This window comes from Macaca nemestrina, chromosome 7 (assembly GCF_043159975.1).
Source record: "Macaca nemestrina isolate mMacNem1 chromosome 7, mMacNem.hap1, whole genome shotgun sequence".
Taxonomy (NCBI): Eukaryota; Metazoa; Chordata; class Mammalia; order Primates; family Cercopithecidae; genus Macaca; species Macaca nemestrina.
Window position 1 is genome coordinate 98,293,955 of NC_092131.1, and position 22,694 is coordinate 98,316,648.

A 22,694-nucleotide genomic window follows, 5' to 3' on the forward strand; every position below is an offset into this window, starting at 1 on the left:
GTGACATGAGCAGAGGATTCCTTGGTCAAGGAGCCGGCGGATATGCGGGGCAATTCCTTTCTTGGCCTCTAGGGGCATCGGGTATTGGCGTACCCGCACGGGGTCTGCCCCAGGTTTAAGTTCAACAAATAAAGCAGGACGGTGTTTTGCTAGTCCTAAGCCCCCCGTTTCCGCCCAAGCTTCTGGATATTGCTGGAGCCAGGTTGCTATGTCCTGGTCAGGGGCCGGTTGCTCCTGGTGGAGCCGGTACTCATCTTCTAGGGTTATAGTTAGGACGGACACGGGTTGATTGTGGGAGTTGGTCACGATGGGCCCCTCAGGGAGGAAATGGATCTGTGCTCCCATTTTAGTTAGCAGGTCTCTCCCTAATAGGGGACAGGGGCTCTCAGGGATAACCAGGAAAGAATGGGTTACATTCTTGGCTCCGAGGTTTACTGTTCTTTGTGTTGTCCATGGGTATTTCTTAACTCCTGTGGCCCCTTGTACCCACGAGGACTTGGAGGATAATTTTCCATTAGTTTTAACTAAGACTGAGTGCTGTGCTCCCGTATCGACCAAGAACTGGACTGGGGACCCCTCCACTTGCAAAGTTACCCTAGGTTCGGGGAGGGGATCCGAACCCCGTCTTCCCTAGTCTTTATTTTGAGTGACTAGTACGGGTGTAGACCTAGGGGGTCCCTGTCCTCGTTGTTTCTTTTTGGGGCAGTCTCTTACCCAGTGGCCAGCCTCCTTGCAGTAGGCACATTGGTCTTTTTTCAGATTATCATGCCTGGGGGGCCGCCTGGGTTGGGTGTACTCTGGCTGTAGATGCTCTTTCTGTACTACTGCTGCCAGGACCTTGGTCATTTTTTCAGTGGCCTTAAATTGCCTTTCTTCTGGAGTATCTCTGTTATTGTAAACCCGCTGGGCTATCTGAAGGAGGTCCTGAATCCGCTTTCCTTCCAAGTCTTCTAATTTCTGGAGTTTTCTTTTAATATCTGGGGCTGCCTGATTTACGAATGACATTACAATAGCTGCCTGACTTCCTGGAGCCTCTGGATCTATGGGGGTGTACTGTCTAAAAGCTTCCATTAATCTTTCTAAGTAGGTGGCTGGGCTCTCTGTCTTTTCTTGCAGAATAGAATATACTTTAGCCAAATTAGTGGGCTTGCGAGCAGCTGCCCGGAGACCTGCCATTAGAGTCTGGCGATAAAGGCGTAGCCGTCCCCTACCTTCTGCCGTATTGTAGTCCCATGCCGGCCTGGTCAGAGGAAAGGTCGCGTTTATGAGGTCGGGGTTGGCAGTCGGTTGACCGTCGTCCCCCGGGACCAGCTTTCTAGCTTCTACCTGTATTCTCTCTCACTCTTCCGTGGTAAACAAGATTCGGAGGAGCTGCTGACAATCGTCCCAAGTGGGCTGGTGGGTGAACATGACACTATCCAGTAAAGACAGTAAATCTTTGGGGTTGTCTGAAAACCGAGCACTCTGAGTCTTCCAGTTATACAGATCACTGGTGGAGAATGGCCAGTACTGGAGCCTGGGGATTCCTGTGTCATCTGGGGGTCCTATTTCCCGGAGGGGTAAAGCCACCGTGGAGTCAGGCGGCTGGGGGGGGCTAGTCCGCAAAGTGCGCCCTCGCGTCCGCCCCGCCGGCCCCTCAAAGTTACTTTCTCTTTCAGCAGGCCCGTGAGTGGCGGCCGCCTCCTCTCCGCCTGCTCTCTCCCGCGACTCAGCCCGAGGGGCCGGAACCTGGGGCCCGGAGGGGTACGGAGGGGGTTCTGTGAACAGTGGGTCCCCGCTATCAGGTAGAACAGGATGGGAGGGGGCAGTTGGTTGCTTGGTTTTTAGTGGTCGAGCAACCAGTGCCTTAGAGGGTTCAGAGGCTAATTGGAAAGGGGACAGCCAAGGAGGCGGGTTTTCAACAAGGTCCTGCCATATGAGGATGTATGGGATTTGGTCTAAGTGGCCCGCATGTCCAGGTAGGAAAATCTTGGATTTTACCCTAGTGATGACAGCAAGTCGGAAGGTCCCTTCGGGTGGCCACCCCACATCAAAGGCAGGCCACTCGGAGCGACACAGAGTAATTAGCTTTCCTTTCCTGATTTCCATACCAAGATCATGGCCCCTTGCTCTAACTTCTTTGAAATTATTTGTAAGGAGAGATAGAGGAGTACTCTGGGTATTGCCCATCCTGTAACGATTTGTAGTCCTTTCCTGTAAAGGAATGTGGGTTAGAATCCCAATAGAGGAAATCTGATCTGACTTATTACTGATAGCTAGCCGGGAGTGCGGCGCCGGAAGCCGGGAGCCGGGGGACCGGGGCCGGAAGTGTGGCACCGGAAGCCGGGGAGCCCGGGGACCGGGGCCGGAAGTGTGGCACCGGAAGCCGGGGAGCCCCGGGACCGGGGCCGGAAGTGTGGCACCGGAAGCCGGGAGCCCGGGGACCGGGGCCGGAAGTGTGGCGCCGGAAGCCGGGAGCCCGGGGACCGGGCCGGAAGTGTGGCGCCGGAAGCCGGGAGCCCGGGGACCGGGCCGGAAGTGTGGCGCCGGAAGCCGGGAGCCCGGGGACCGGGCCGGAAGTGTGGCGCCGGAAGCCGGGAGCCCGGGGACCGGGCCGGGAGCGCGCGCCGGAAGCCGGGAACCGGGGGACCGGGGCCGCGAGCACGCCGGAAGCCGGGAACCCGGGGACCGGGGCCGGGAGCGCGCGCCGGAAGCCGGGAGCCCGGGGACCGGGGCCGCGAGCGCGCGCCGGAAGCCGGGAGCCCGGGGACCGGGGCCGGGAGCGCGCGCCGGAAGCCGGGAGCCCGGGGACCGGGGCCGGGAGCGCGCGCCGGAAGCCGGGAGCCCGGGGACCGGGGCCGGGAGCGCGCGCCGGAAGCCGGGAGCCCGGGGACCGGGGCCGGGAGCGCGCGCCGGAAGCCGGGAGCCCGGGGACCGGGGCCGGGAGCGCGCGCCGGAAGCCGGGAGCCCGGGGACCGGGGCCGCGAGCGCGCGCCGGAAGCCGGGAGCCCGGGGACCGGGGCCGCGAGCGTGCGCCGGAAGCCGGGAGCCCGGGGACCGGGGCAATTCAGACAGCAGGCGCGCACCCGGGGACCGGGGCAATTCAGACGGCAGGCGCGCACCCGGGGACCGGGGCAATTCAGACGGCAGGCGCGCACCCGGGGACCGGGGCAATTCAGACGGCAGGCGCGCACCCGGGGACCGGGGCAATTCAGACGGCAGGCGCGCACCCGGGGACCGGGGCAATTCAGACGGCAGGCGCGCACCCGGGGACCGGGGCAATTCAGACGGCAGGCGCGCACCCGGGGACCGGGGCAATTCAGACGGCAGGCGCGCACCCGGGGACCGGGGCAATTCAGACGGCAGGCGCGCACCCGGGGACCGGGGCAATTCAGACGGCAGGCGCGCACCCGGGGACCGGGGCAATTCAGACTGTTGCCCGGATCGCGAACCCGCTCCGGCAACTCAGATCGCAATTTAAATCAGAAGAGAGCCGGGGACGTCTCCCACCGGTCTCCACTGGCTGTCCTATAGCGCGTCCGCCAGGACTGTGCCAGCCTCAGTTTCAGACCTCGCGAGTCAGAGATTCAGATTCAGAACAGACACACAGACACAGACAGACAAACGGAGACGAGCCAGCTCACCTATTAGTAGATCGATCCTAGCAGATCCGTTGACCAGGGGTCTGGTGGGCTTGGGGAATCCCGGACGAGCCCCCAGATGTTATGCCCAGAGTGTTTGTTCCCCAAAGAAGACCACCAGAGTCCAGAGTCAAAGCCAAGCGGCAAGGATCTTTACTACAAGTTCGAACTTGGTCCCTCCTTTACACAGTATACAAGAGGGCCCCGAACAATGCGAGCATTTGCTTTTTATAGCCCGAAAGTTGTAGGGGAACAAAGAAATTCCTGCGCTTTCAGTAACCTTGTACGGCTGTCTCCTTATCGGAGACTTTCCAGGTGGTGTTTGTACTGAGCTCAGGGAGTTTGAGAGATATATGGTGGTGGGATGGGAGGATGGGATGTGTTTGTGCTAGGCTCAGGGAGTTTTGAGCCCGGGGCTGAGGAATGTGCCCAGCTCCTTTCAGTACTAAGTTGTGAGCTATTCTGAAGCTCTGCTTTTGGCAGGAAGACATTGTTTTTTAGAGAAACAAGTCATTTCTCCACTTTGGTGCTTATGTTGTTTGGGATGGCTCAACAATAGGGTCTGTTGATGCTGGGCCAATGAAGGAGGATAGGCTAAAGGCCAGTCTTGGGCCACTGTGAAGAGTTTTGATTTCACTGTATGTGCAAAGGGAAGGTTTCAAGGACAAGAGTTTTATCACCTGGTTTACCTTTCTAAAAATTATTAAAGGTCGGCCTGGCACGGGGGCTCACAGCTGTAATCCCAGCACTTTGGGAGGCCGAGGCGGGCGGATCATGAGGTCAGGAGATCGAGACCATCTTGCCTAACACGGTGAAACCCCATCTCTACTAAAAAATACCAAAAAAAAAAAAAAAAATTAGCTGATCATGGTGGCAGGCACCTGTAGTCCCAGCTACTCTGGAGGCTGAGGCAGGAGAATGACGAGAACCTGGGAGTTGGAACTTGCAGTGAGCCGAGATCGTGCCTGGGTGATAGAGCAAGACTCTGTCTCAAAAAAATATATATATATTTTAAAGGTCATGTGTTAATTAATAGTATCATTTTTAGGAGAGACATTAATTGATTGCCACATGTTCAAAGGCAACGTCCAGAATGTGAAATTGAAGAAGGAATTCATGACTTTTACAAGTAAAATCAAAGACAACCAAAAATTTTTACTTTTTCCTTCAAAAGCTAAGTGTAGTGTAGCGCCCCCCGTAGTCTAAGTTGGAGAAGAATACTAACACCTGTTTTTCCTTCTGTGCTCAGCGAGCCTTATCTGTACTCCCCAGTTTCACATTCCTTGAGGCTCAGCGAGCTCCTGCTTCACCTCCCTAGGGGAGCTGCAAAGTTACAAGGTTGGTACAGAAACATGGCTTCCCAAGGATGTAAAACATACAGTATAGATAAATGTAAAAGACCGATTAGCTGCCTTTGTTCTCGCTTCCGTAAGTACGCTTCCTGCATCACGTAGCTCCCGGCCACTGACTGCTTAAAAGTTGGCTGCTTTCTTTATCTGGGGCTCAGACTTTCCTGGACGCTAGTCCTACTGAGCCAGGTGATCACCTTTTAATAAAGACCTTTTCTGAACTCACTCTGTTCGGTCTCTTCTATCTTCTGATTGTCCTGCAACAAAATAACTATGAACTAGACACCCAAGAAAGAAGAGACAGCTGAGTTTGTCTGGTGGGGAGGGGGCTGTGATGGTAAGATGACTTCAGACGTGGAGGTGCCCATGAAACAGCCACATGAAGATGCCCAGCGGGCCTTTAACAAAGTGGTCTGAACTTTGCAACAGAGGGGTTGAGCTGAAAGCCCAGCCCTGGGGGTGATAACCAAGGAGAGAAGTGTTGGCCACCACAGGATTAAGTTTAATCGCCCCTAAAACCAGGTGTTACATATGAAGAAAGGGAAAAAACAGATTAAAGATAGAACCCTCAGGAAAGTCCATGTTTTAGTGGCAAACAGAGACAAAATGCCAAGAAAGGACACTGAGAAAGAACAAACAGGAGATAAAGGAAGAGAGTGTTGTCGAAACAAAATAGCTATTGAGGACTAGGCCCCATGCTAAGACCTTTCACAACACACACCATCTCATTTAATCCTCACAATAGACCAAGAGCTCATACCTGGAATCCCAGCACTTTGGGAGGCCGAGTTGGGCAGATCACTTGAGCCCAGGAGTTTGAGAACACCTTTGGCAAAATACCGAAACTCCATCTCTACAAAAAATACAAAAATAAGGCAGGCATGGTGGCACACGCCTATGGTCTGAGCTACTAGGGAAACTGAGGCTGGAGGATCACTTGAGCATGGGAGGTCCAAGCTGCAGTGAACCAAGATGGCACCACTGCACTCCAGCCTGGGCAACAGAGGGAGACCCTGTCTCAAAAATAATAATCATCATCATGATCATTCCCGCAACAACTCTGACAGCAAGGTAATATTTTGGTCCCCCAATATATCCTTAAAGAAACCACAGAAAAGAAAGGTTAGGTTACTTGTCCACAAATACACAGCTAGTAAGAGGTCAAACTAGAATTTGAAACCAACTTGTCTGACTACAAAGACTACACGTTAACCTCCTGTTGGATTAAAGAAAGATAAAAACTAAAAATTATGCCTTGGATCTAGCATTCATAACAAAATGCTTGGAAAAAGCCAGGTTTCGGCTCACACAGTTGAGTTGGGGGCCGTGACTCCTGCCCCCGGTAAGCATGGTGCAGGACTCAGAAGGACAGCAGGCTCTGTCAATCTCCATCAGCGATTCACAGCCTCCTGCCGTCCTCAGCACAAGCGTGAAGATGGAAAATTTCTCATTATGGATTACATTGTCTTCTCAATAAAGCAAAAATTGCCCCCCAAAATAGATCTTCCCAGACAAGTGAGTAAATGGATGAACTAAGAAAACATGTGTCCAGTCTATTATACAGAGCAAATGAATTTGATTTTAAAATGTGGAAAGCAAAAAATTGATTGTATCACTGACATTGGTCGTCTCTCACTCTTACCCTTAGCAATCTGGTCACCCACACGACGCAGCAATTCCTACACTCTTAGAAAGAGTTTTCTGACAGGCAGTAAGAGATGAGCTCCAACTCCACCCTACAAAAGAAAACCAAGCTTGGACTAACTGGACCAAGCCATCCCACAGGAACAGTTTCCTGCCATTTGAATGAAACTCTCCTTATAGAGAATAGATGACGTTTGTTGTTTGTCCTGGACTTCGAGCGATGCTTAGCTTTGCCAGTCTCCTCCAGCAGAAGAAAAATCACGTTATGCTCAAAATCAAAGCAATGATAGCCCTCCTGAGGTTGTGGTGATGGGGATTAAGAGACTGGAGAGGCCAGGCGTGGTGGCTCATGCCTGTAATCCCAGCACTTCAGGAGGCCGATGCGGGTGCATCACGAGGTCAGGAGTTGGAGATCAGCCTGGCCAAGGTGGTGAAACCCTTTCTCTACTAAAAATACAAAAATTAGCTGGACACGGTGGTGGGCACCTCTAATCCCAGCTACTCGGAAGGCTGAGGCAGAACAATTGCTTGAACCCAGAAGGTGGAGGTTGCAGTGAGCCGAGATCGCGCCACTGCACTCTAGCCTGGGTGACAGAGCAAGACTCCATCTCAAAAAAAAAAAAAAGAAAGAAAGAAAGAAAAAAGACTGGAGAGCAGCCGGGGAGGCAGGACTGGAACCTCCTTTTTCATGGCTGTCCTCAACACTACAGCCCTTGCCTCACTTTGCAGCCAGCTGTGGGGAGCTGGAGAGGGCTGGTCCCACCTAGGGGTTAGGATATGGAGAGGAGCCCACTGGCCCTCAGGGACTCCAGCTTTAGAGGGCTCAGCTATATACACAGAGCTCTGCATTGATTGAAGGCCCAGGGGACTTTGGTGGAGGCCTTTACAAGTATGTGCCTTGGAGGGAAGAAACAGGACACTGGGAGGGAACCACCAACTCTGTTGTGGGTAGAGGGTCAGGAAAGCCCACTGAGGCTGTGACACTGAGCTGAGTCTTGACAGATAAGTGTCCCCAAGCAGATCAAGGGGACCAGGCCACATTCAGGCAGAGAGAGGCGTGGAACAAAGCCTGAATGTGGCAAACACTCCAGAAACACTAGCCAGTGGTCACTCGCCAACCTTAGCATGCAGCCAAGTCACCCGTGGAGCCTGATTCAAAATGAAATGGTTGGTTCTCCAGCCCAACTAACAAAAAAATCCCCGTTCCCTAGGTCTGGAGAGGTGTTTGGGAATATGCATGTTTAACTACTGTCCTAGGTAATGTTTATGCAGGTGGTCCCCAGAAGGAGCTGAGGAACATCACTTAGTGGGTGTACGGGCTGGCTCCCAAAGGAAGAAGGCAGAGGCATGAAACAAGAAAGGAGAGATAAACAGGGCCTTTTATTCCTGGAGGCTGAGAGATCAGGGGACAGATTGCCTTTTAGAAAGACCACTCTCAGCAGTGGCCACCTCTGCCACCAAAATATCAGCGCTTGGGGGTCTGTTTTTGCTGCCACTGTCTTGCTACCTGAGTGTTCAGCACGTAGTGGGTACACAGAAAGTATTTCTGGAATGAATGAATGAGTGAGTGAACGGATGTTTTTTGAGTTTTTTTTTTTGTTGTTGAGATGGAGTCTCGCTCTGTTGCCCAGGCTGGAGTGCAGTGGCGTGATCTCGGTTTACTGCAAACTCCACCTCCTGGGTTCACACCATTCTCCTGCCTCAGTTGCCCAAGTAGCTGGGACTACAGGCACCCGCCACCACGCCTGGCTAATTTTTTGTATTTTTAGTAGAGACAGGGTTTCACCGTGTTAGCCATGATAGTCTCGATCTCCTGACCTTGTGATCCGCCCACCTCGGCCTCCCAAACTGCTGGGATTACAGGCGTGAGCCACTGTGCCCGGCCAAGTGAATGAATGGATGAGTAAATCAGTGAATAGTGGCAGGATAGAGGATGGAAGGAGGGTGGGGGGCTCTTACTGCAGCCCTGAGTGTGGTTAAGGAGGTGTTCTATGCCAGGGGAATGGCGCTAGAAAGAAGAGGCAGAATTTGCCATCATCTGGCATATTCGAGGCCATACAGGCCTCACAGTGCTTCTTGGAGGTGTTTCTGTATTTCTGGCAAATTCAGAAATGTCTACAAGACTAAAGCAGTCGTGAGATATAATCAGGATTGAAATACATTCCAAAGCTTGTCCACCGCCCTGCCCCAGCCCTGGGAAATATTGTTCTTCGAGCACAGACAGCTGGGCAGTGGGATGCGGACTCTGCGTTCTCCAGACCAGAACACACCCAGGCCAGGTGGACACGTTTGTGGCTCCCTCCAGCTAGAGGTTTCATTCTGGGTTTGGCAGTCATTTTGGGGTTTCTGTGTCCTAGAGACATTGAACTCTGTACTGAATTTAGGTTTAATAGGCAGCTATTATGTTAAATAGAGACCAGCTGAACTGATTATTTAAGCCATAGTTACGGTCATTTAACAACTATGTGGTTTGACTGCTACATCTCAAGAAAGGTTTTCCAGCCCCCGGCTATGATTACCATTTTGGTAACTGTCCTCACCTAGCCGCTGCTTGCCTGAGGGCCCAGAAGCTCCCCACTCTGCCTCTTTCCCTGGTCCCCAGACTGGTTTCTTTGCAGAGTGTCGGAGTGTCCATGGAGGTCAATGAACTGGAGCTGAGGCTACACATGGCTGTGCAGGAGGGCGTGGCCCTGCAGGCAGGGTGCCTGCCAACCACCTGTCCACAAGGCTCTGGATTTGTCTCTCAATGAGAGTATGGCTTTGCTGGAGAGCTCAGAGGCCACAGCTGAGCCCAGGAGGGGATGAAGTCACTTGGAACCCCTCTAGGAGAAAAGAGTCTGTGTGTAAGAAAGAAATTGGGAAGAAAACTATAGGGGTACAAATTCGCTAGAAGTTTCGCTATTGCAAGGTTACTTAAAGGAACACTGGACCAGTGCCGATGAGACCTGTTCTAACTGGCCCACAAATTAAGGATAAGAATTCAGGAACGTGCATAGCACTTTAAAATTGCCACAGTACCTAAGCATCACATCAACATGCCCAGTTCATTGAACACGGCGTAGACCAGTTTGCGCACTGAACTCACTAGCTGCAATTAGTCATGTGTGAGGACCATGTAACTGTCCAGCAAGGACTGGAAATGTTAAAGCTGGTCTTCTGGCTCAGATGCTTTAAGGACCACGGCTTGAGTGCAGTATCTCTCACCTCATTTGTTTCCCCACCCTGCCTGCACACTTTGAGCACATAGCAGGACTTTTAAAATCTTCCTTATGGACATTTAGAAATGCTTATAATGGGCCAGGCATGGTGGCTCATGCCTGTAATGCCAGCACTTTGGGAGGCTGAGGTGGGCAGATCCCTGAGGTCGGGAGTTCAAGACCAGCCTAGCCAACAATGTGAAACTCCACCTCTACTAAAAATACAAAATCAAAATAAAAGAAATACAAAATAAATAAAAGAATTTTAATTGGCTCATGGTTCTGCAGGCTGTACAGGAATCATATTAGCTTCTGCTTCTGGGGAGGCTTCAGGAAGCTTCTAGTCATGGCGGAAGGCAAAGGGGGAGTTTTCTTCTCACATGGCGGGAGCAGGAGCAAAAGAGAGAGATGGGGGAGATGGCACACCCTTCTACATGACCAGATTCCATGAGAACTCACTCACTGTTGTGAGAATAGCACAAAGGGGATGGTGCTAAACCATTCATGAGAAATCCACCCCCATGATCCAATCATCTCCCTCCAGACCCCACCTCCAACATTGGGGATTAAAACTGAACATGAGATTTGGATGGGGACACAGATCCAAACCATATCACGGGCACAGGACTAATGGCATTTAGTGGCCAGGAGACACAGATGTCACATGTCTTCATGCACAAACTGTTCTGCACAACTTTCAAATGTACTTACAGACATTACGTCGGTTAAAAAAAATTGCTTATAGGCCAGGCATGGTGGCTCACACCTGTAATCCCGGCACTTCAGGAGGCCAAGGCGAGCAGATCACCTGAGGTCAGGAGTTCAAGACCAGCCTGGCCAACATGGTAAAACTCCATCTCTATTAAAAATACAAAAAATTAGCTGGGTGTAAGCAACAAAAATTAATTTCTCACAACTCTAGAGGCTGGGAAGTCCAAGATCAAGGCACCAGCAAATTCAGAGTCTTGCAAGGGTTTAGGGTCTACTTTCTGGTTCATAGATGGTGTCTTCTTGCTGCATCCTCATGCAGTAGAAGGGGCGAGGCAGCTCCCTGGAGCCTCTTTTATAAGGCACTAATCTCATTCATGACAGCTCTTGCCCTTGTGACCTAATCACCTTCCAAAGGCCCCACTCCCATTAAAATACCATTACTTTGGGGATTAATTTCAACATGTGAATTTGGGGGAGATGCAAGCATTCAGTCCATAGTGCTGTCTTTCTCCTTGTAGGCAGTTTATAGGCACATCATGCTCAACTTTATATCCCCAGCACCTCGAATGTGGCCTGGCTCACCGGTGTTTATGGAATGATTTGCTCCCTCAGGAAGACACATAATTTGAAGATGCTCCACCTGTGTGGCTTTCCTATTCTATATATTAACAATGTATGACTTCTTTGTTTATCCAGGATGTCATATATTCCTTCCCTAGAAGTAGCTTCAGCTTGGGAATTATGAGTCAGCTGTCCCTTTATAAAACAACCCAGGAGACCCGGAGAGTAGAAGGAGTGATGAGAAACTGCAGAGAGGAAGCAACACTCTTTGTAGCCTACTCACATTGGTTCCTTAGAGATTTTCTGACACAGGACTGGAAGTTGTGTGTGACTGTGAGCTTTTCCACTTAGGGACTACCCACTGCTGTCTCCTGTAGGACTTTGCTTATTGGAATTTCAGGATTCACTCGGAATACACAGAAAGCAGATTCTTCCTTTTGTCCACCCACCACCACGAGGCTCCTTCTTGGAGTTAGGCTGGGAGAATCCACTGGTTTCCAGTGTGGCCCAGCCCAGTGAGCCAGTGTGTCAAGTGTCCCTGCTCCGTGTGACTGACTTCGTACCCTTGGAGGAAGCGGAAACATCTCTAAGAATTAAAATTTTAAAAACCTGGAGCGAATGACAGAGGGAAAGGGGCAGATCTGAATGTGTCTGCTTCCAAAACAGAGGGCGCAAGAAGTAGATGACTTCCCCCCGAGCTCTTTAAATTATATTTTACATTCAGAAATTGATTTTTAATCCTGACTCAGTGCATAAACACACATATTGTAATGGTCAGTTTTATATGTCAACGTGGCTTGGCTACTGCCCAGCCATTTGGTCAAACACTAAGCTAGGTGTAGCTGGGAAGGTATTCTGGAGATGTGATTTAAAGTCTATAGTGAGTTGACTTTCAGTAAAGAAGATTACCCTAGATAATATGGGCGGGCCTGGTGTAATCAGTGGAAAGGTCTTAAGAGCAGAATAGAGGCTTCCCTGAAATAGAAGAAATTCGCCCTGGGGATAGCATCAACTTGTGCTGGAAAGTTTCTGCTGCCCTTCCTTCCTGCCCTGTGGACTCGACTGGCCAGTCCCAGAATCAGGCAAGACAATCCTTGCTGTAAATTTTTTTGGATGTATACATACATATTTTTTAAGATAGAAAGAGTTTTAGGCTGGGCATGGTGGCTCACATCTGTAATCCCAGCACTTTGGGGGGCCGACACAGGTGGATCACTTGAGGTTAGGAGTTCAAGACCAGCCTGGCCAACATGGTGAAACCCTGTATCTACTAAAAATACAAAAATCAGCCGGGCATGGTAGCACACACCTGTAATCCCAGCTACTTGGGAGGCTGAGTCAGGAGAATCACTTGAACCCAGGAGGTGGAGGTTGCGGTGAGCCGAGATCATGCTACTGCACTCCAGCCTGGGCAACAGAGAGACACTCCACCTCAAAAAAAAAAAAAAAAAAAAAGTTTTATATATGATTATTTGATTATTTATTCATTTATATTTCCTACTGGTTCTGTTTCCCTGGTGGAACTCTAACTGATACACATACAACTAGCAAAAGATACTCAAGACAGTTATTAACCTTTCCTATGTACAACAAACTTCTATACAGTCAATGCAGGACAGCCCTCTAAATCATTTTTTTTTCCCTAGTAAAGGGTTATCAGCTGCCGTTTAAAAACCATACAGTGCTAGTGAAACTTCTCACACATACTCCACTGGAAGGTCTGAGCATGAAACAAGTCTGCATGGACACCCTTCTAAGAGGAATCCTTGAGGGACAGAGCACCCAGACTGTACCTAATGGCCCTGCCCAAGTACTGCTGAGCAAGTGTCTCTAGGCCAGATCCTGGAGGAATTTGGACGCCTGCCCTCAGAAGAGGGGGAGAGGAAGGGTGTCAGAGCAGTAACCCTGGGGTCCTCTAAGAGACACAGAGAGGAAGGTGGAGGCATTGATGGGCTCCCCAGGAGGCCAGAGCACTGGAGGACAGGCTGTTCCTTTCCAGGAGCAGAGAACAAGCCAAGAAAACTCTTGGCAGAAATCCAGTTGGAGACAGCATCATGGAGCCATGGGACAATGTTTTGGCAGTGAGAACAATGTGGTTTTCATCGTTTTGAGACAGTAACTCAAAAGGACCTCACCTGCTGGGTTGATGGACTCAGTGCAAGCAACATCGGTTGATCGCACGCACCCAGAATGGGGGTGACTATCCTAAGAACATTTATGGGAAAAGAAAGCTGACGGTTTTAGTTTACCATGAGCTCAATCTGAACCAATCATGTCTAAAAAAAAAAAAAAAAGAAGAAAGAAAAAAAAAAAACCTCTCATTAAACACCCTGAATAACAAAAACATACTGTATCACCAGGTTCAATTGCAAATAGCATGAAACACTCTATCTAGTTTACACAGAAAGGGACTTCATACAGTGACTTACGTCCTTGCAAAGCTGATGGAATGGCTGTAGAGCAAGCTCAGAGCTAAGCTGCCAGGAATGACTCCCAAATGACAAGCTGCTGCCTTGGTCCTGATTGAAAAGCCAGGTAACGAGGAGGCTGCTGTCTCGCCTGCTGGGACCAGGGCCACCAGACAGCCTGTTCTAACTCCCTCACCTCCCCAGTGCTGGGACCTCTGCTGCGGTTGTCACAGGAAAACCCAACACTTCCTCAATCACACAGAAGCAGTGGAAACAGTTGCACTCAATGTTGTTCACCCTCTCCTTCCACATCTCATGAGACAGGTCTTCTTGGGGAAAGGCAGGCCACGGACTAGAGACAAAGATGCAAGGGAGTGTAGGAAGTGGAAGCTGCGGTTTCCACTGGGGAGCACGGCAGGTCTCTCTGCAGGATCTGTCCCACCCTCTCTTCCCACTTGCACACCTAGGAACACAGAGAAAGCAAACAAACAAACCAAAACACCCAGACACTCATAGCACCACTGAAAGTTTAGTACTCAACAGCTGACCTGCTAACATCTTGGAAGAAATGCAAGAAACCACTTTATTTTTACTCCTGAACCTTTTCTCTACCCACCTGCTCATCATCAGCACAGAGTTTAATGGCTCTAAAGGAAGACTGCCTAGGTTTGAATCCTGGTCTCGCCATTTATAGCTGTGTGACCTTGAAAAAAGTACTAACCTCTCTGTGCCTTGGTTCCTTTTCTGGGGGGGGAGGGAAAGTGAACTGCATAGAAAAAAAAAGATAATTGCACCGATCTGCATAAGTGAGTTAATACGTATAAAACTCTTAGCATGGTGCGCAGTATGTAGTAACACTACTTGTTAGCTGTTGCTGTGGCAAATTCTATGTCCATTCAAGACTGGAACTCACAGTCACTAAAGGGTGGGTATTAATGTCGCACTGGTATGAGAGGGTGGTAGCAACAATATTAGCATTGCCATGCAAGGGATACACATTCTGTGCCGTAAGACAGAGTAGATTGGTGGTTACTAGAGGTTGGGAAAGGGAGGAGGAAGAAAGGATGAAGGGAGAGAAAGAATATGAACGTATTCATCACCACTCAACTGTACACTTAAAAATGGTAAGGATGGTAAATTTCAAAAATTAACAAAAATATTATTTGGGATTATGTTGTATTTACAAACCAGTTTTGTACAAATCATATCGTTATATGAGTCATCCTCATTTTTTCTTTTTTAAAGTTGAGTTTATGGAGAAAACTTATGAGCAGAGACGTGGGAGAGCACATGCAGTCCTGTGAACTGTCATTGTCCCCAGCTCAGGCCAGCTGTGGCTGGACTGCAGGCCCCACAGCCAAAGCTCCAGGCAAAAAGAAAATGTCCCCGTTAAGCTCCACATTTTATGAGGCCACGGAGCAGCTACAGACACATGATTATGTAACAAGTGAAGTTCTTGACCAGGATAGAAGAGGCAGCCCTAAAAATTAAAGGCTGGTGGCACCAGCCGGTTCTGCCAATGATCTAACTCAGACCTGCTGAGCCAGCCCATGGCTCTGCTGCTGAAAGGGAGGGGGAAGTGAGCCATCAGCCATGCAGATCTGCCTCTCCTCAGTTCGTCCCCTCGCTCTCTACAAGTTCCTCCATAGGCTCCTGCTGACACCAGGATTAATGGTTTCCGAAGCATTCCATCACATCCGGGAGGGAGGTGCCAATAGGGCCCCCACACTTATGTTGGATGGAAGTGGACATGTCTAACATCATGAACAGTTTGGGCAGAACATATTCATAACCAGAAAAAGAAGAGTTCTTCATCTATCCCCTCTGGCCTTTAACCTCTTCCCCGGGGACAGACGTGGTCGCATCTTTCCAGCTGAGGTCTCTCTCCCCTCTGGGGCTGAGCCAGATGGTCTTTCCTTTCTCCAGGGCGATGACTTCCACAAGGATCCAGGTGCAGCATTTGTCATGGTAAGTGATGTTGGGGGCAGAAGAGGGGGCTAGAAAACAACCCAAAGCAAAGTCAGGATCCAAGTTCATGTCTATTCAGAAATCCTCAATCTGAGCACTATCAACATATGAGCATCATATGACATAACATGAATTTCCATCAATCCAGAGAACAGAGTGTGTACAAAAAGGAAAAAGGGAGAGAGAGAAAGAGAGAGAGAAGGAAATTGTTTTATTTATTTATTTATTTATTTATTTATTTATTTATTTATTTATTGAGACGGAGTCTTGCTCTGTTACCCAGGCTGGAGTGCAGTGCTGTGATCTCGGCTCACGGTAACCTCTGTCTCCCGGGTTCAAGCAATTCTCCTGCCTCAGCCACCCGAGTAGCTGGGACTATGGGGGCCTGCCACCATGCCTGGCTAATTTTTGTAGAAAGGGGGTTTCGCCATGTTGGCCAAGCTGGTCTCAAACTCCTGACCTCAAGTGATCCGCCCACCTTGGCCCCCCAAAGTGCTGGGATTATAGACGTGAGCCACCGCGCCCGACAAAATGATTCCTCTTTCAATATGTCCAGCTCAAAAGAAAGGAGAGTAGTAGACTGCTGCTTCTCATGTTCTCTTTGTTCCCCATCTCTGCCTCCTGGGTGCCAAGGAGCTCAGACAGACAGACAAACAGGCAGACAGGGCGAGGCTATGCAGAACTCATAAATAGCTGAAGCCAGTCTGACCAGCGGGCCCTGTATAAGTTGTCACTGGAGACACAAATTACCAAATTTGTCTCAAAGAGAAGCACAAAGGCTAGGCACAGTGGCTCACGCCTGTAATCCCAGCACTTTGGGAGGCCGAGGCAGTCGGATCACCTGAGATCAGGAGTTGGAGACCAGCCTGGCCAACATGGCGAAACCCCGTCTCTACTAAAAATACAAAAATCAGCCAGGTGTGGTGGCGCACCTACTACCAAGTAGTAACCCCAGCTACTTGGGAAGCTGAGGCAGGAGAATCGCTTGAACCTGGGAGGCAGAGGTTGCAGAGAGACTCTACCCTGGGCAACAGAGTGAGACTCTGTCTCAAAAAAAAAAAAAGAAAAGCACAAAAATTTGTGTTAACCAACAAGAATGGAAGAAAGCAAACCAGGTTTAAAGAACTGCCTCCCCCGAAAAAGGCTTTTGAGTCAGATTGTTGTCACAGCACATTCCTTCAAATGTTCATGGAACAGATTATTCTCATATTATAAAAACTGTTCCAAAGTGTGGAAAAAGATGGAATACAATCCAATTTATTTTATCAATCTAGCACAGTACTAATACCAAAACATTAAAAAGGATGTAGCAAAAAAAGAATAAATTCATTTCAATAATAGGCTACAAAGATCCTAAATAAATTCTAATTATGTCCTAGCACTCTGAATTTGATGGCTCCTCAAAAGACGTTGACAGCTTTGGTGAGACACAGTGGGCTGCATGTGCTCCTACCATTTGCCACAGCGAGGATGCATGTGTTTCCTCTGGGCCCACTGACACCTGTGAGGGTGGCTGGGATCTTTCCCTAGGGGGCAGCCCACTGGGCAGGGAAGCCCCAGCAGCAGGAGGACAGATCTGAGGCTATAGTAGAGTTGTCAAGAGAGTCGAAAAATCACTTGGCTCTTGTAAATAATGCTACAATAAACATGGGAGTGCAGATATCTATGATTTTATACTTATTTCAATTCCTTTGGATATATACCCAGAAGTGGGGTTGCTGGATCCCATGGTAGTTCTGGTTTTAGTTTTTTGAGGAACCTCCATACTCTTTTCCATAATGGCTGTAGTAATTTACATTCCCACCAACAGTGGGCAAGGGTTCCCATTTCTCCACATCCTCCACAACACTTATCTTTTGTCTTTAGATAAAGAATCAACCTAAGTGTCCATCAGAGGACTGGATTTTTAAAATGTGGTATATATACACAATGGAATACTATTCAGCCATTAAAAAGAAGAACACTTTGTCATTTGCAACAACATGGATGAACCTTGAGGACATTATGTGAAGTAAAATAAGCCAGGCAAAGAAAGACAAATACTGCATGATGTCACTGATATGTGGAATGTGAAAAAGTTGAACTCATAGAAGTAGAGAGTATAATAGTTACTGGGGCTGGAGGAGCAGGGTGGGAATGGGGAGATGTAGGTCAAAGGGTACAAAGTTTCTGTTAGACAGAAGAGGCTTTAGAGATGGATTGCACAGCAGGGTAACTGTAATTAATGATATGGTTTGGCTGTGTCCCCACCCAAATCTCATCTCGAATTGTAGCTCCCACAATTCCCACATGTTGTGGGAGGGACCTGGTGGGAGGTAACTGAATCATGGGGGCAGGTCTTTCCTGTGCTTTTCTCGTGAGAGTGAATAAGTCTCATGAGATCTGATGGTTTTATAAAGGAGAGTTTCCCTGCACAAGCCCTCTTCTCTTGTCTACCACCATGTGAAACGTGCCTTTCACCTTCCACTATAATTGTGAAGGCCTCCCCAGCCACGTGGAACTATGAGTCCCTTAAACCTCTTTCTTTTGTAAATTGCCCAGTCTCAAGTATGTCTTTATCAGCAGCATGAAAACAGACTAATACAGTTAATCATGTGTTGTAAATTTCAAAATTGCCTAAATGGTAGATTTTAAATGTTCTTACCACATTGATGTGATGGATATGTTCAGTAGTATGATTTAATTATTCCACAATGTATACAGGTACCAAAACATCACATTATACTCCACAAATATGTACAATTATTATTAAAAATATTTTTTTTTTACATAAAGGTCATGCAGAACTAGAACTTTATCTAGAATATTGGGGAACAGCACCTTGGGGAGCTCTGCAGCTCTCCTCAACTAACCCCTTTAGCCCCATGTGCCCCCACGAGATCCCCAGCCTTCACAGGCCTGGCACGCGTGGGCTCCGACATCACACAGCGGGCTCCGACATCCAGGGAGAAAAGAAGGTGACAGCATCGAGGGAACAAAGGAAAGTCCTGGCTCCTCCCTCCCTGCTGTGGCCCCAACATGCTAGAGGGTCTGCCTTCCAGGGAGGGGGTGGCCAGCGGGACTGTCTTCCAGGTCAGAGGTCCCAGCTCCAGCCTGTGCAGAGGAGGGCAAGGAGGTGCGGTTTAAATTGAGTTTGAGACTGAAGCATTGCACTGGGCTGAATTTGAATAACTCAGGGGACCTGGGGTACTACAGGACTGGGATGCGGTTGCAGGTTCGGTGACCTGGCGGAGAGCACTGCCCAATGAACTGGGTGTATTTACCCAATGTTCTCCAAGCATATATTATTTCTATAAATATGGCCAGGCATGGTGGCTCACACCTGTAATCCCAGCGCTTTGGGAAGCTGGGATGGGTGAATCACCTGAGGTCTGGAGTTCGAGACCAGCCTGGCTAACATGGTGAAACCCTGTCTCTACTAAAACTACAAAAAAAATTAGCCAGGCATGGTGGCAGGCGCCTGTAATCCCAGCTACTCGGAAGGCTGAGGTGGGAGAATTGCTTGAACCCTGGAGGTGGAAGTTGCAATGAGCGGAGATCATGCCATTGCACTGCAGCCTGAGCGACAGAGTGAGACTCCATCTGAAATAAATAAATAAAAATAAATAAATAAATAGGAAAAAAGATTGAATCTGAGACTGTGGGCTCTATGGAAAGGAAAAGTTTGCCATTTAAGGAATGTATGAAGAAGGCTGTGCTATTTGACCTAGGGAAGAGGAAAGGGAATTTATCACATATTTAAAAGGGTATCCTTTATAACCATCAACTTCACAAAAACATAAGCTCTAAATAATAATACTTGGGAGAAAGAATAGGCTTATTGTGTGATCTTGAAAATGCCAGGACAAGGGTCTGAGGGCCACTGATTTCTAACCTCAGGGAGGCAGATTTCTGTTCCGTATGAGGACAATTTTCCATCATCGCAGGATGAGACAGCATCAGCTGTCTGCTCATGTGCCACACTGGCTGCATTACCACATTCTGGGAAGGAGCCTTAGTGGCCCATACAGCTCCAATGTTCTAGAATTCCTTGCTTGCCAGGGCTAGCCTAGAGCATACTATTTAATGCTGAGTCCAGCCAAGAAGGGGTGGCCAGTAGCTGGTATCATCCATAAATAGTGTGAATCTAAGATTGTCTCACACTCAAATACATGAGGCTGTGTATGCAGCATGGCTCACTGTGGATATGCTGTCCTAAAAATCTTACTCGAGGTGGTAGGGGCAGGTGGAGGATGGGTAGAAGGCAGTGGAACCCAGGCTTGGGAGAGCAAACTTCCCCTTCTCCCCAGGGAGAGGCAGTGGAGCCAGCTAGTGTGCCCATGGCTGGAGCCAGTCCCAAGCCCAGTGGTACTGGGAACGCTGCCCTCTGAAGTCAGTTAAGGACATAGTGCCTCTTGGAGTAGCCCCTGGGCAGAGTTGGATGCCCAAGTATCCTTCCTTCATTAGCACTCAGGAAACAAGTGCCCTAGGCCAACACTCAACGCCTCAACAATCAGCTCTCGGCAAAGCCTGGCCATCTTCCAACAAAAAGACAAGGGACATGGTGGCAATGAGTATGACCTCACTCCCAAGCACCATCTCCCCAGGCTTCCAGCTTTCAAACTTCTCCAAGTAAGTCCTTCACCAGAGGCCACGTTTGCCCAGGTGACACTTGATTGCAAGGGTCACACACAGGGAGAGAGAATGCAACTTTCTCTGCCTCTATTCCTTACAATAAGGTGGTGAGATCATTTCAGGAAGCCAGGAAGTTAGGCTTCACATTTGCCGTGAAAGTGATGAGTTTGGTTAGCCTGATGTTGCCAGAACCTGCTATTCATTCTATGCATTTTCGGCAGCACAGACTTCACTAAAGTGATAAAAGTATTAGATATAGTATCGGAAGAAATTGAGTCACCAGATTCTCTGAGTTAGAGAGATTACCCCTTAAGGCAGCAGTTAGGATGATGTGCCGACTCCTTGACAGGCATGAGAAACCCCGCCCACCCCAGCTGCTGCCCCAGCCTCCCCATCATTCCTCCAGCCACCTGCAACTCCAGTCCTCCAATAAGCCTGTGTCTTTGCTTGGGCCCAGAGGCTCCTCTCCCTCCCTGTTCTTTGAATCATCCTTCTAGAATCCTCCAGTTTTCCCGAACTCCTCCCTGTCCACCCAAGTCACATCTTGCTGCTCGCTGTGTCCTCTCATGATGACCTGGATATGCCTCTTTCACAGCAAGCCAGACACTCCATCACCATTGCCCACCTGCCACTAGGCTGTGTGCACCTTGGGGGTGGGACTTCTGTCTTCTAAACTTTGAGTCTGCAGCACTGTGCCCGGCACAAGCAAGTGCTCAGCCAATGCTGGCTGAATAACTGAATAAAGGAACCACAGCATCCTAGAGGTGTTCCCTTTTTAAAATGCATGCAATGGACAGTACTGTGAAGCCAAAGTGACTGCATTTGGGCAGTGCTTAAAACCTCAATCTCTCTCTCCTTTCTGTAATTCACTGAAGCCCCATACATCAATCAAGGTGGACATGATCATTGTGCACTTTGGTTAATTGTAAAACCGATCAGTTCCAATCAATACCTGGCATTTTACATAAAGTCCACTGGTTTTAAAAGTGTGTGTGAGGTGGTTTCCTGATGGGCAAAGAACTTCAAGGAAATATTTATTGTGCTCACGGATGACATTCTAGCTATTGTCCGTGTTCCTTTTCACGGAGCTGTAAAGATGCCTTTTTACGGTCAGGCCAGCTGACATCTTCCTCATCCACTCCTCTAATGCACACATTCACTGTAGGATCTTTGTATCAATGAGGAATATTCAGCCACGTTCCACAAAGGTTTTTTGAGTGCTTGCTCTGAGCAGGGCACTGAGTAATGTGATTTGTCTCCAAAGCTTTCAAATCTGCTAAAAATATTCTCCATTTCCCAAGCAGTTGGGACAAACAAAAATTTTGCTCGAGTCTCTCTTCTGGGGCCCACTGAGTAAAAACGCACCTAGAGTTGCCCAGGGAAATAAAACCTCCCTTCATGGACCTTCCAGATCTCCTGAAAGGTTTTGTCTCCAGCTGGCTGGAGAGAGCTTGCTCATTAAATTCAGCACACAATCTCTGTCTCTAAGCAGCTGAGCTTCAGGGCACGCTGCAATCCATCAACCCTAGGAACTTGCCCAAGACCAGTCCCAGAGATGAGACGAAGCGTACATGACCACGGCTCCTCATCCTTCCCTATTCAAAATCCTAAGGAGCCTCCAACGTAGAGGGAACAACATCTGGTTTCTTCATCTCCAAGTGGGGATAACATTGCCTTACCTCCCAGAAACGTTATGAAAGTTAAAGGTAATCTATTTCAGTTGTCTAGCATAGTGCAAAGTATCTAGCAGATGTCCCCAAACAGGCTCATATGTTTGCTTTTTTTTTGAAACAGAGTCTCTCTCTGTCTTCTAGGCTGGAGTGCAGTGGCGCAATCTCGGCTCACTGCAAACTCCACCTCCTGGGTTCACGCCATTCTCCTGCCTCAGCCTCCGGAGTAGCTGGGACTACAGGTGACCACCACCACACCCGGCTAATTTTGTTTTTGTATTTTTAGTAGAGGCGGGGTTTCACCATGTTAGCCAGGATGGTCTCGATCTTCTGACCAGTGATCTGCCTGCCTCAGCCTCCCAAAGTGCTGGGATTATAGGCATGAGCCACCGCGCCTGGCCATCTATTTGCATTTTTTCTAGCCAAATAGGACACCCTGGCTACTCTGTGGATGTGGCAGAAGAGATAGAGAAGAGGGAACAGGGAGGCAAGGAGCACGTTAGAAGGAGACACCACTGGCCTCAGTGACAGGCCAGGCATGGTGGGGAGGGAAAACTAAGAGTCAATGATGGTGCCAAGGCTTCTAGCCCAGTGACCATGTGGTGATGACATCATGGACTATGGCCTGGGGAGAGGCAGATTTGCTTTGAGAGCTCTTTGCTGTGGTTTTTATCCTATTCCACCCCTTCTTCACTCACCAAACTCTGCTCCCCGTACAGCACCAGTGCTTCCCCCTCCAGGCAGCCTTCCTTGGGATCAGAGAGAGAAGCAATCCCTCTCTCCTTTCATGTTTTGTTTGTCACATCATTCCATAATCATGGACTCCCTTCCCTCTCCATTAGGTAGGAGTGATTCCCCCAGGTGCCTGGGACAAACAGACAGAAGACAAATGGGGCTGAAAAATCATGAATGAACAAATCCCACCCATTGACACCCCAGCAGGAAACAGAAT

The 22,694-nt window shown here is 49.1% G+C and overlaps 1 protein-coding gene across 4 annotated transcripts in view; it reads right to left on the reverse strand.

Annotated features, from left to right (window-relative positions):
- Positions 1–12,575: 12,575 nt before the first annotated feature.
- Positions 12,576–22,694, reverse strand: part of LOC112426257 (uncharacterized) — a 63,098-nt gene continuing 52,979 nt past the window's right edge. The window contains exons 4-5 of one of the 4 annotated variants that reach the window (XM_071100619.1): positions 22,441–22,607; positions 12,576–15,487 (exon numbers count right to left, since the gene is read on the reverse strand). In XM_071100619.1, coding sequence (XP_070956720.1) covers positions 22,547–22,607 — 61 coding nt within the window. In that variant the 3' untranslated portion in view covers positions 12,576–15,487; positions 22,441–22,546. Of the gene's footprint in view, positions 15,488–22,440; positions 22,608–22,694 lie in introns of those variants that run through there. The other 3 variants (XM_024792080.2, XM_071100625.1, XM_071100623.1) reach the window with 3 other exon arrangements.